Source organism: Oncorhynchus keta, unplaced genomic scaffold (genome assembly GCF_023373465.1).
Source record: "Oncorhynchus keta strain PuntledgeMale-10-30-2019 unplaced genomic scaffold, Oket_V2 Un_scaffold_180_pilon_pilon, whole genome shotgun sequence".
NCBI lineage: Eukaryota > Metazoa > Chordata > Actinopteri > Salmoniformes > Salmonidae > Oncorhynchus > Oncorhynchus keta.
In genome coordinates, this window is record NW_026290834.1 from 745,001 (window position 1) to 760,000 (window position 15,000).

General features: G+C 41.8%; 1 protein-coding gene across 1 annotated transcript in view; it reads left to right on the forward strand.

Annotated features, from left to right (window-relative positions):
- Nucleotides 1–15,000, forward strand: part of LOC127927849 (leucine-rich repeat-containing G-protein coupled receptor 5A-like) — a 123,697-nt gene that overhangs the window by 106,685 nt on the left and 2,012 nt on the right. The window contains exon 3 of the mRNA XM_052514568.1: nt 3,380–3,451. Coding sequence (XP_052370528.1) covers nt 3,380–3,451 — 72 coding nt within the window. The remainder of the gene's footprint in view (nt 1–3,379; nt 3,452–15,000) is intronic.

The following is a 15,000-nucleotide window of genomic DNA, read 5'->3' on the forward strand; positions in this document are numbered from 1 at the left end:
AGACAGACAGACAGACAGACAGACAGACAGACAGACAGACAGACAGACAGACAGACAGACAGGTTAATGCTGTGTCAGACAGACAGACAGACAGGTTAATGCTGTGTCAGACAGACAGACAGGGAGGTTAATGCTGGGTCAGACAGACAGACAGGGAGGTTAATGCTGGGTCAGACAGACAGGGAGGGAGGGAGGCAGCAGGTACATGGTGCTTTACTGAGATGTGTGCGTTGCCAGGGCGATTCATCTCTCTGCCACCCTCGCCAACTGGACTCAGCTTGACCCCGACTTTGAAGCCCAGAACATGATGCTAGGTGCTGTTCCAGTCTGTTGGCAATCCCGTAGCACACACACACACACACACACACACACACACACACACACACACACACACACACACACACACACTCTGAGTGGTCTGATTCACAGGGCAGTGGTCGGGGGGGGCCCGTGTCTTTCCCAGCGTGGGCCGATATTCAGCGCCGCCCCGTCAGAAACAGCACCCCTGTGACAGAACACAGGAAGGTGCACATTGGGTATTTATGGATCCCTGACCTCCTTCCCGACCTGATTCCCGTAGGCGTGAGGAATGTTGGGGTCGTTGTCGCTGGTGTTGGTGCTCTGCCCGACCCGTCTCTGAGACACAATATCACTGGGCATCAATGAAACCAAACGGACTGAAATGAGGAGGGACGACCTCAACTCTTTGTTTCCCATTGCAAAGCTTTTCACTATGGTGCTCTCTATGGTGAATATGGTGCTCTCTATGGTGAATATGGTGCTCTCTATGGTGAATATGGTGCTCTCTATGGTGAATATGGTGCTCTCTATGGTGAATATGGTGCTCTCTATGGTGAATATGGTGCTCTCTATGGTGAATATGGTGCTCTCTATGGTGAATATGGTGCTCTCTATGGTGAATATGGTGCTCTCTATGGTGAATATGGTGCTCTCTATGGTGAATATGGTGCTCTCTATGGTGAATATGGTGCTCTCTATGGTGAATATGGTGCTCTCTATGGTGAATATGGTGCTCTCTATGGTGAATATGGTGCTCTCTATGGTGAATATGGTGCTGGTGCTGTGGAATATGGTGCTCTCTATGGTGAATATGGTGCTGGTGCTGTGTAATATGGTGCTCTCTATGATGAATATGGTGCTCTCTATGGTGAATATGGTGCTGGTGCTGTGGAATATGGTGCTCTCTATGGTGAATATGGTGCTGGTGCTGTGAATATGGTGCTCCCTATGGTGAATATGGTGCTCTCTATGGTGAATATGGTGCTCTCTATGGTGAATATGGTGCTCTCTATGGTGAATATGGTGCTCTCTATGGTGAATATGGTGCTGGTGCTGTGGAATATGGTGCTCTCTATGGTGAATATGGTGCTGGTGCTGTGGAATATGGTGCTCTCTATGGAATGTGGTGCTCACTATGGGGTATATGACCCACAGTACTGAGGCAGACTGTGGCAGTACAGTGATAGACTTCATGTTCAGTCAGACACCTTTATTTATCTGTGAATGGTGCTGTATAGATGGTGCTGTGAAGATGGTGCTGTGTGAATGGTGCTGTGTGGATGGTGCTGTGTAGATGGTGCTGTGTAGATGGTGCTGTGTGAATGGTGCTGTGTAGATGGTGCTGTGTGGATGGTGCTGTGTAGATGGTGCTGTGTAGATGGTGCTGTGTGAATGGTGCTGTGTGGATGGTGCTGTGTAGATGGTGCTGTGTGAATGGTGCTGTGTGGATGGTGCTGTGTAGATGGTGCTGTGTGAATGGTGCTGTGGATGGTGCTGTATAGATGGTGCTGTGTGAATGGTGCTGTGTAGATGGTGCTGTGTAGATGGTGCTGTGTGAATGGTGCTGTGTAGATGGTGCTGTGTGAATGGTGCTGTGTAGATGGTGCTGTGTGAATGGTGCTGTGTGGATGGTGCTGTGTAGATGGTGCTGTGTGAATGGTGCTGTGTGGATGGTGCTGTGTAGATGGTGCTGTGTGAATGGTGCTGTGTGGATGGTGCTGTATAGATGGTGCTGTGTAGATGGTGCTGTGTGAATGGTGCTGTGTAGATGGTGCTGTGTGAATGGTGCTGTGTAGATGGTGCTGTGTAGATGGTGCTGTGTGAATGGTAACATGTTGATTACAATACTGAACAGACTGTCAATGTAGAGACAGTCTAACTCATGTTGTGATAGATTAACATGTTGATTACAATACTGAACAGACTGTCAATGTAGAGACAGTCTAACTCATGTTGTGATAGATAAACATGTTGATTGTCCTGCAGATGGGCACCTTGTGTTGATGTCGCCAAACCAATGCCAGATTTTATCGAGATGTTTTGCTTTCATCGTTGGCAGATGATGTTGAAACCGTCCTGTCGGTGCCCGATGTCTCTGCCCCGTTCTGAAGACTTGGATTTGATTTCCCATGAGCACCGGTGGTTCTGAGACAGAGCATCTGCATTGGCATGGATACATGCCTGGAAGGTCGATTCAAGCGGATCCCTTTGTAGAAAGGAATCAGAGTTTGCATAACTACTGCTATCTTCCCATCTCCTGTTGAGTTTGTCTGGTATATTTGTCATGTAAATATCAATTGAATATGTATATCTGGTGCATTCCTCCATTGCAGAGAGCCAAGCGGTGACGGATTGGCTTCACATGGATGGGATGCGTCCCAAACGGCACCCTATTCCCTTTATAGTGCACTACATAGGGCTCTGGGCAAAGGTAGTGCACTACATAGGGAATAGTGCCCTGGGCAAAGGTAGTGCACTACATAGGGAATAGGGCCCTGGGCAAAGGTAGTGCACTATATAGGGAATAGGACTCTGGTCTAAAGTAGTGCACTATATAGGGAATAGGGCTCTGGTCTAATGTAGTGTACTATATAGGGAATAGGACTCTGGTCTATAGTAGTGTACTATATAGGGAATAGGACTCTGGTCTAAAGTAGTCCACTATATAGGGAATAGGGCTCTGGTCTAATGTAGTGCACTATATAGGGAATAGGACTCTGGTCTAAAGTAGTGCACTATATAGGGAATAGGACTCTGGTCTAAAGTAGTGCACTACATAGGGAATAGGGCTCTGGTCTAAAGTAGTGCACTATATAGGGAATAGAGAATCATTTGGAACAGAGACATCCTGTTATCTGAGTAGCAGATGATGAAGAGATGAGGAGGAAGAGCTGGACAGAGGTTCAATGTCATCGTCATTGGACCGTACAAATCCCCCTCCAGTGAATCCCCTGGAACCTGATAGAATCTCTCATCTATCTATCTTCGTTGTTTCACTGCAAAATGATGACAAGAAAGAAACATCAAAAGGCAAAATTTCATCTGTCTTTTTTTGTGTGTTCCCTTCTCCTCTTCACAGACGTCTTGCAGGCAACGATTTGACGCACATTCCCAAAGGAGCGTTCTACGGCCTCTTCAATCTCAAAGTACTGTAAGTAAAACCCCTCCTCTCATGTCTCTCAACCATCTTTCACCCACCTCTTCCAAGATGGGGACATCATGTTGTGAGGCAATAGGTTCCAGGTCTTCCTCTCTCTCTCTCCCTCTCTCTCTCTCTCTCTCTCTCTCTCTCTCTCTCTCTCTCTCTCTCTCTCTCTCTCTCTCTCTCTCTCTCCACCTCTCTCTCTCCCCTCTCTCTCTCTCTCTCTCTCTCTCTCTCTCTCTCTCTCTCTCTCTCTCTCTCTCTCTCCTCTCTCTCTCTCCACCTCTCTCTCCTCCTCTCTCTCCCTGTCTCTCTCTCCCTGTCTCTCTCTCTCTCTCTCTCTCTCTCTCTCTCCACCTCTCTCTCTCACCTCTCTCTCCACCTCTCTCTCCCTCTCTCTCTCTCCCTCTCTCTCTCTCTCTCTCTCTCTCTCTCTCTCTCTCTCTCTCTCTCCTCTCTCTCTCTCTCTCTCTCTCTCTCTCTCCCTCTCTCTCTCTCTCTCTCTCTCTCTCTCTCTCTCTCTCTCTCTCTCTCTCTCTCTCTCTCTCTCAGACTGTCTCTCTCTCTCTCTCTCTCCCCACTCTGATTCTTTCTGTCTATCCCTCTCTCTCTGTGTCTCCGTGTCAAACCAGAGGTGATTATCTCTGTTTTCGCAGCAGAAGTGTTTTTACTGTGAGTTGACCTGGAGGTCATTGTTTCTCCTGCTACCTCTCAGTCTCCCCAGAAAGAGCCTTGGACAGGGATCAGATGATTCACAGGAATCTTTAATTATGAAAATGTGCTGGTAATTTACAGTAATTGGTGTTAAAAGGGGTTAGTCGTAGGAAAGTATTGGAAAGCAATTTTGCCACTTTGAGAAAATTGCCTGAGAAGTGCTTTGTGGATGGATCTCCCTGTAAGGCCTTCCATGTATCCTAAAGGGCACCCTATTCCCTAAGTAGTGCACTACAGCAGATAGGAGCTGCAGGAAGTTTCAGCTTCATGCTTCACACTTGTTTTATGAAACCTCAAGGTATTCTGGAGATGAAGGGATGAAAAGGAGGGAGATCTGGGAAGGAGGGAGATCTGGGAAGGAGGGAGATCTGGGAAGGAGGGATCTGGGAGGAGGGAGATCTGGGAAGGAGGGAGATCTGGGAAGGAGGGAGATCTGGGAAGGAGGGAGATCTGGGAAGGAGGGAGATCTGGGAAGGAGGGAGATCTGGGAAGGAGGGAGATCTGGGAAGGAGGGAGATCTGGGAAGGAGAGAGATCTGGGAAGGAGGGAGATCTGGGAAGGAGGGAGATCTGGGAAGGAGGGAGATCTGGGAAGGAGGAGATCTGGGAAGGAGGGAGATCTGGGAAGGAGGGAGATCTGGGAAGGAGGGAGATCTGGGAAGGAGGGAGATCTGGGAAGGAGAGAGATCTGGGAAGGAGGGAGATCTGGGAAGGATGGAGATCTGGGAAGGAGGGAGATCTGGGAAGGAGGGAGATCTGGGAAGGAGGGACATCTGGGAAGGAGGGAGATCTGGGAAGGAGGGAGATCTGGGAAGGAGGGAGATCTGGGAAGGAGGGAGATCTGGGAAGGAGGGAGATCTGGGAAGGAGGGACATCTGGGAAGGAGGGATGTCTGTCTCTCTCTCTCTCTCTCGCTGTCTCTATCTTTGTCTGTTTCTTTCTCTCTCTCTCTCTCTCTCTCTCTCTCTCTCTCTGTCTCTCTCTCTGTCTCTCTCTCTCTCTTTGTCTCTGTCTCTCTCTCTGTCTCTCTCTCTCTCTTTGTCTCTGTCTCTCTCTCTGTCTCTCTCTTTGTCTCTGTCTCTCTCTCTGTCTCTCTCTCTCTCTTTGTCTCTGTCTCTCTCTCTGTCTCTCTCTTTGTCTCTGTCTCTCTCTCTGACAAGTTCTTGACATGTCAAACTTTTACAGTTGCTGACAGTTTATCCGTTTTTTTTGCCGACTAGACTGTAATAATGAAACCAACCTGTTTTAAACCTGTCTGGTGTTGAGATAGTTCTCCTGTGACCCTCTTACTGGACTCATTGTTGTGGTGCCTCTCCACGTAGATTCATAAAAGAACACCTCTTTGATATGAATACTAGGGATAATCACTAACAGTCCCCTACATTTGTAGAGTTTTATACCTAAATACACATGTTGAGGCTACAGGCAGGGTTTTAATTTATTACCCTGTACCAGAAACATCTGGGCCGACGGTGCGGATCTCATAAAAGTAAATAAAAACCTGTTTGTGACATGTAGAACAAATGTCCGAGGTAAGTGAGCTTTGTAAAAGTCCATTTCCTGTGAAACGGGACCGTTTTTTTTTTGTTTTTTTTTGTTGATGAAAGCACGACAGGAATATTGGACCATATTTCAGCGCCGTGTCATTTGTCACAATGAGAGAATCTGGTCTGGCGTAAGTCTCTCTGGGCCGGGTTCTTTTCCTCCGTCTACACAACCTTCTCTCCTTCTTCCCTTTTGAAGACTTGAAAAGAGATTTTGTAGCAAGAGAAGAACTACAAAAGGATTTCCCGTCTTGTGTAACTTAGATAAAGGATGTTCGACAAGCAACACATACACTATATATACAAAAGTATGTGGACACCCTTTCAAATTAGTGGATTCTGGGCTATTTCACCCCACATCCGTTGCTGACTGGTGTATGAAATCGAGCACACAGTCATGCAGTCTCCATAGACAAACATTGGCAGTAGTACGTCCTCACTGAAGAGCTCGGTGACTTTCAACGTGGCACCGTCATAGGATGCCACCTTTCCAAGAAGTCAGTTCGTTAAATTTCTGACCTGCTAGTGCTGCACTTGGTCAAATGTTAATGCTGTTATTGTGAAGTGGAAACGTCTAGGAGCAACAATGGCTCAGCCGCGAAGTTGTAGGCCAGACAAGCTCACAGAACGGGACCGCAGAGTTCTGAAGCACATTGCGCGTAAAATAGCGCGTTTTCTGGAGGGATGAATCACGGTTCACCATCTGGCAGTCCGACAGACAAATCTGGGTTTGGTGGATGCCAGGAGAACGCTACCTGTCCAAATGCATAGTGCCAACTGTAACGTTTGGTGGAGGAGGAATAATGGTCTGGGGCTGTTTTTCATGGTTCAGGCTTGGCCCCTTAGTTCCAGTGAAGGGAAATCTTCACTCCACAGCTTACAATGACATTCTAGAAAATTCTGTGCTTCCAACTTTGGGGCAACCGTTTGGGGGAGGCTCTTTCCTGTTTCAGCATGACATTGCCCCCGTGCATAAAGCAAGGATCATACAGAAATGGTTTTTCGATCGGTGTGGAAGAACTTGACTGGCCTGCACAGAGCCCTGACCTCAACCCCATCGAACACCTTTGGGATGAATTGGAACGCTGACTGTGAGTCAGGCCGAACCGCCCAACATCAGTGTCCGACCTCACTAATGCTCTTGTGGCTGAATGGAAGCAAGTCCCAGCAGCAATGTTCCAACGTCTAGTGGAAACTCTTCCCAGAAGAGTGGAGGCTGTTATAGCAGCAAAGAGGGGGGACCAACTCCATATGAATGAGCTTAGAATGAGATGTTCGACGAGCAAGTGTCCACATACTACTGGTAGTGTAGTGTAGTTTATCAATCGGAAGAAGAAGAAAAGAAGAAGAAGAAGAAGAAGAAGAAGAAGAAGAAGAAGAAGAAGAAGAAGAAGAAGAAGAAGAAGAAGAAGAAGAAGAAGAAGAAGAAGAAAGAAGATGTGTAGTTAAAAAGAAGAACAGGACAGATTTATTAAATATAAAAGTTGATGTATATTCACATATTTTATCCCTTAAAAAGAATATTCGTGATAGCAGCTGGTCTGGTTTATCTCTTCATATGAATAGAGATGTTTGGTTCTATAAAACCATTTGTTTCATTAGCCTTTCTCCTTGGCATTGTGGGTACACATGCAACCCTACCGTTGTCCGAGGAAGGCTTGTTGTGACTGTTGTCAAGAAGAGTTTTATACTGGACATCTGGGGAGAAGAGGTCTTAGTGGTCAGATAGAGGAATGTGACACACTTTCACAGCCAATCAGATGAGCTCATTAAGTTATTTGTTTGTTTACATTCGCAGCTCGCTCAAACAGGGGAGAGCGAGAGAGACTGGGAGAGAGACTAGGAGAGAGACTGGGAGAGAGACTGGGAGAGAGACTAGGAGAGAGACTGGGAGAGAGACTGGGAGAGAGACTAGGAGCAGACAGAGAGAGAGACTGGGAGAGAGACTGGGAGAGAGACTAGGAGACAGACAGAGAGAGAGACTGGGAGAGAGACTGGGAGAGAGACAGGGAGAGAGAGACAGAGAGAGACATTGGGAGAGAGACTGGGAGAGAGACTAGGAGCAGTAACAGAAACTTCTGTATGTGTAATGACTGGGAGAGAGACTGCTTTGGCAATGTTAACACATGTTTCCCATGCCAATAAAGCCCTGGAGAGAGACTAGGAGACAGACAGAGAGAGAGAGAGACCGAGAGAGAGAGAGAGAGAGAGAGACAGACCAAAAGAGAGACAGACAGACAGACAGACAGACAGACGAGAGACATTGTTAAAACACTGTATATATATTTATAATATGACATTTGTAATGTCTTTACTGTTTTGAAACATGTTTGTATGTGTAATGTTTACTGTTAATTTTTGTTGTTTTTCACTTTATATATTCACTTTGTATGTTGTCTACCTCACTTGCTTTGTACAGACAATGTTAACACATGTTTCCCATGCTAATAAAGCCCCTTGAATTGAATTGAATTGAATTTTGGATGGAGTGAAACAGAGCTAGAGAAAGAGAGATATATTTTATAAGTGGATGGACAGTGACAGACAGACAGACAGACAGACAGACAGACAGACAGACAGACAGACAGACAGACAGACATTTTAACAGACAGACAGACAGACAGACAGACAGACAGAGTTATATTTTACACATCTGCCTCTAAGCCTGAATTCCAACATGTTTGGCCAATGTCCACATTTATATTTGTGGATGGACTGACAGTCAGCCTGAGGAACAGATGTATATTTTTATTTTATTTGTGGTTTGACAGTGACAGTCAGAACTCTGGGAAACAGATTTATTTTATATTTTATTTGTTCAGTGACAGTCAGACAGGAAACAGATATATATTTTATATTTTATTTGTGGACCAACACAGTCCAGATAGATATTTTATATTTTATTTGTGGATGGACAGTGACAGTCAGAAGCTAGAGGAAACAGATATATATTTTATATTTTATTTGTGGATGGACAGTGACAGTCAGAAGCTAGAGGAAACAGATATATATTTTATATTTTATTTGTGGATGGACAGTGACAGTCAGAAGCTAGAGGAAACAGATATATATTTTATATTTTATTTGTGGATGGACAGTGACAGTCAGAAGCTAGAGGAAACAGATATATATTTTATATTTTATTTGTGGATGGACAGTGACAGTCAGAAGCTAGGGAGAGACAAATATATATTTTATATTTTATTTATTTTTTGTTTATTATCTGTTTCACTTGATTTGTCATGTTTCCCATGCCAATAAAGCCCTTGAATTGAATTGAAATGAATTGAATTGAATTGACAGATATTGAGGGGGACAGAGAGTAGGGGCCGAGGTGGGATTCGTAACCCTGTCACCAGTGGGTTTATGTGGTCCAGATTTGGCTGCGTTAACACCACACCACAGCAGAGTATTCTGTATGATCTGTGTGCGTTAGGATAGTATATTGTAGTCTATTGTAGTCGATTGTATTATATTGTACTTCATTTTAATGATGACACACATTACAGTAGGTCCATGCTGTGTTAGTTCTGCCTCAGCACTCTGACACTTAGATTACTATCCACTCATATACAGTGCCTTGCGAAAGTATTCGGCCCCCTTGAACTTTGCGACCTTTTGCCACATTTCAGGCTTCAAACATAAAGATATAAAACTGTATTTTTTTGTGAAGAATCAACAACAAGTGGGACACAATCATGAAGTGGAACGACATTTATTGGATATTTCAAACTTTTTTAACAAATCAAAAACTGAAAAATTGGGCGTGCAAAATTATTCAGCCCCCTTAAGTTAATACTTTGTAGCGCCACCTTTTGCTGCGATTACAGCTGTAAGTCGCTTGGGGTATGTCTCTATCAGTTTTGCACATCGAGAGCTCAGTGAGGTTGGATGGAGAGCATTTGTGAACAGCAGTTTTCAGTTCTTTCCACAGATTCTCGATTGGATTCAGGTCTGGACTTTGACTTGGCCATTCTAACACCTGGATATGTTTATTTTTGAACCATTCCATTGTAGATTTTACTTTATGTTTTGGATCATTGTCTTGTTGGAAGACAAATCTCCGTCCCAGTCTCAGGTCTTTTGCAGACTCCATCAGGTTTTCTTCCAGAATGGTCCTGTATTTGGCTCCATCCATCTTCCCATCAATTTTAACCATCTTCCCTGTCCCTGCTGAAGAAAAGCAGGTCCAAACCATGATGCTGCCACCACCATGTTTGACAGTGGGGATGGTGTGTTCAGAGTGATGAGCTGTGTTGCTTTTACGCCAAACATAACATTTTGCATTGTTGCCAAAAAGTTCAATTTTGGTTTCATCTGACCAGAGCACCTTCTTCCACATGTTTGGTGTGTCTCCCAGGTGGCTTGTGGCAAACTTTAAATTACAATTTTTATGGATATCTTTAAGAAATGGCTTTCCTCTTGCCACTCTTCCATAAAGGCCAGATTTGTGCAATATACGACTGATTGTTGTCCTATGGACAGAGTCTCCCACGTCAGCTGTAGATCTCTGCAGTTCATCCAAAGTGATCATGGGCCTCTTGGCTGCATCTCTGATCAGTCTTCTCCTTGTATGAGCTGAAGGTTTAGAGGGACGGCCAGGTCTTGGTAGATTTGCAGTGGTCTGATACTCCTTCCATTTCAATATTATCGCTTGCACAGCGCTCCTTGGGATGTTTAAAGATTGGGAAATCTTTTTGTATCCAAATCCGGCTTTAAACTTCTTCACAACAGTATCTGGGACCTGCCTGGTGTGTTCCTTGTTCTTCATGATGCTCTCTGCGCTTTTAACGGACCTCTGAGACTATCACAGTGCAGGTGCATTTATACGGAGACTTGATTACACACAGGTGGATTGTATTTATCATCATTAGTCATTTAGGTCAACATTGGATCATTCAGAGATCCTCACTGAACTTCTGGAGAGAGTTTGCTGCACTGAAAGTAAAGGGGCTGAATAATTTTGCACGCCCAATTTTTCAATTTTTGATTTGTTAAAAAAGTTTGAAATATCCAATAAATGTCGTTCCACTTCATGATTGTGTCCCACTTATTGTTGATTCTTCACAAAAAAATACAGTTTTATATCTTTATGTTTGAAGCCTGAAATGTGGCAAAAGGTCGCGAACTTCAAGGGGGCCGAATACTTTCGCAAGGCACTGTACCTTCTCCAGATCCTTCAGGTTTCGGGGCTTTCGCTGGGCATAAATACACAGTCTACAGACTATATAAATACACAGTCTACCCTACAGCTACAGACTATATAAATACACAGTCTACAGGCTATATAAATACACAGTCTACAGACTATATAAATACACAGTCTACCCTACAGCTACAGACTATATAAATACACAGTCTACAGGCTATATAAATACACAGTCTACAGGCTATATAAATACACAGTCTACCCTACAGCTACAGACTATATAAATAGACAGTCTACAGGCTATATAAATACACAGTCTACAGGCTATATAAATACACAGTCTACCCTACAGCTACAGACTATATAAATACACAGTCTACAGGCTATATAAATACACAGTCTACCCTACAGCTACAGACTATATACATACACAGTCTACAGACTATATAAATACACAGTCTACCCTACAGCTACAGACTATATAAATACACAGTCTACAGACTATATAAATACACAGTCTACAGACTATATAAATACACAGTCTACAGGCTATATAAATACACAGTCTACCCTACAGCTACAGACTATATAAATACACAGTCTACAGACTATATAAATACACAGTCTACCCTACAGCTACAGACTATATAAATACACAGTCTACAGACTATATAAATACACAGTCTACAGACTATATAAATACACAGTCTACCCTACAGCTACAGACTATATAAATACACAGTCTACAGACTATATAAATACACAGTCTACCCTACAGCTACAGACTATATAAATACACAGTCTACCCTACAGCTACAGACTATATAAATACACAGTCTACAGGCTATATAAATACACAGTCTACCCTACAGCTCCAGGCTATATAAATACACAGTCTACAGACTATATAAATACACAGTCTACCCTACAGCTACAGACTATATAAATATACAGTCTACCCTACAGCTACAGACTATATAAATACACAGTCTACCCTACAGCTACAGACTATATAAATACACATTCTACCCTACAGCTACAGACTATATAAATACACAGTCTACAGACTATATAAATACACAGTCTACAGACTATATAAATACACAGTCTACCCTACAGCTACAGACTATATAAATACACAGTCTACAGACTATATAAATACACAGTCTACAGGCTATATAAATACACAGTCTACAGGCTATATAAATACACAGTCTACAGACTATATAAATACACAGTCTACAGACTATATAAATACACAGTCTACAGACTATATAAATACACAGTCTACCCTACAGCTACAGACTATATAAATACACAGTCTACAGACTATATAAATACACAGTCTACAGGCTATATAAATACACAGTCTACCCTACAGCTACAGACTATATACATACACAGTCTACAGACTATATAAATACACAGTCTACAGACTATATAAATACACAGTCTACCCTACAGCTACAGACTATATAAATACACAGTCTACAGGCTATATAAATACACAGTCTACCCTACAGCTACAGACTATATAAATACACAGTCTACAGGCTATATAAATACACAGTCTACCCTACAGCTACAGACTATATAAATACACAGTCTACAGACTATATAAATACACAGTCTACAGACTATATAAATACACAGTCTACAGACTATATAAATACACAGTCTACCCTACAGCTACAGACTATATAAATACACAGTCTACAGACTATATAAATACACAGTCTACCCTACAGCTACAGACTATATAAATACACAGTCTACAGACTATATAAATACACAGTCTACAGACTATATAAATACACAGTCTACCCTACAGCTACAGACTATATAAATACACAGTCTACAGACTATATAAATACACAGTCTACCCTACAGCTACAGACTATATAAATACACAGTACCCTACAGCTACAGACTATATAAATACACAGACTATATAAATACACAGCTACAGACTATATAAATACACAGTCTACCCCAGCTACAGCTCCAGGCTATATAAATACACAGTCTACAGACTATATAAATACACAGTCTACCCTACAGCTACAGACTATATAAATATACAGTCTACCCTACAGCTACAGACTATATAAATACACAGTCTACCCTACAGCTACAGACTATATAAATACACATTCTACCCTACAGCTACAGACTATATAAATACACAGTCTACAGACTATATAAATACACAGTCTACAGACTATATAAATACACAGTCTACCCTACAGCTACAGACTATATAAATACACAGTCTACAGACTATATAAATACACAGTCTACAGGCTATATAAATACACAGTCTACCCTACAGCTACAGACTATATAAATACACAGTCTACAGACTATATAAATACACAGTCTACAGACTATATAAATACACAGTCTACCCTACAGCTACAGACTATATAAATACACATACAGCTACAGACTATATAAATACACAGTCTACAGACCTACAGTCTACCCTACAGACTACAGACTATATAAATACACAGTCTCTACAGACTATATAAATATATAAATACAGACTATATAAATACACAGTCTACAGACTATATAAATACACAGTCTACCCTACAGCTACAGACTATATAAATACACAGTCTACAGACTATATAAATACACAGTCTACCCTACAGCTACAGACTATATAAATACACAGTCTACAGGCTATATAAATACACAGTCTACCCTACAGCTACAGGCTATATAAATACACAGTCTACAGACTATATAAATACACAGTCTACAGACTATATAAATACACAGTCTACCCTACAGCTACAGACTATATAAAATACACAGTCTACAGACTATATAAATACACAGTCTACCCTACAGCTACAGACTATATAAATACACAGTCTACAGACTATATAAATACAGACTATATAAATACAGTCTACAGACTATATAAATACACAGTCTACCCTACTATATAAATACACAGTCTACAGACTATATAAATACACATACACAGTCTACAGACTATATAAATACACAGTCTACCCTACAGCTACAGACTATATAAATACACAGTCTACAGACTATATAAATACACAGTCTATATAAATACCCTACAGCTACAGACTATATAAATACACAGTCTACAGACAGATATAAATAAATACAGCTACAGACTATATAAATACACAGTCTACCCTACAGCTACAGACTATATAAATACACAGTCTACAGGCTATATAAATACACAGTCTACCCTACAGCTACAGACTATATAAATACACAGTCTACAGACTATATAAATACACAGTCTACAGACTATATAAATACACAGTCTCTACAGCTACAGACTATATAAATACACAGTCTACAGCTACAGACTATATAAATACACAGTCTCTACAGCTACAGACTATATAAATACACAGTCTACAGGCTATATAAATACACAGTCTACCTACAGCTACAGACTATATAAATACACAGCTACAGACTATATAAATACACAGTCTACAGACTATATAAATACACAGTCTCTACAGCTACAGACTATATAAATACAGACTATATAAATACACACCCTACAGCTACAGACTATATAAATACACACACAGTCTACCCTACAGCTACAGCTACAGACTATATAAATACACAGTCTACAGGCTATATAAATACACAGTCTACCCTACAGCTACAGACTATATAAATACACAGTCTACAGACTATATAAATACACAGTCTACAGACTATATAAATACACAGTCTACCCTACAGCTACAGACTATATAAAATACACAGTCTACAGACTATATAAATACACAGTCTACCCTACAGCTACAGACTATATACAGTCTACCCTACAGCTACAGACTATATATACAGACTATATAAATACACAGTCTACATACTATATAAATACACAGTCTACCCTACAGCTACAGACTATATAAATACACAGTCTACAGACTATATAAATACACAGTCTACCCTACAGCTACAGACTATATAAATACACAGTCTACAGACTAATAAATACACAGTCTACAGACCTACAGTCTACAGACTATATAAATAACAGTCTACACAGCTACAGACTATATAAATACACAGTCTACCCTACTATATAAATACACAGTCTACAGCTATATAAATACACAGTCTACCCTA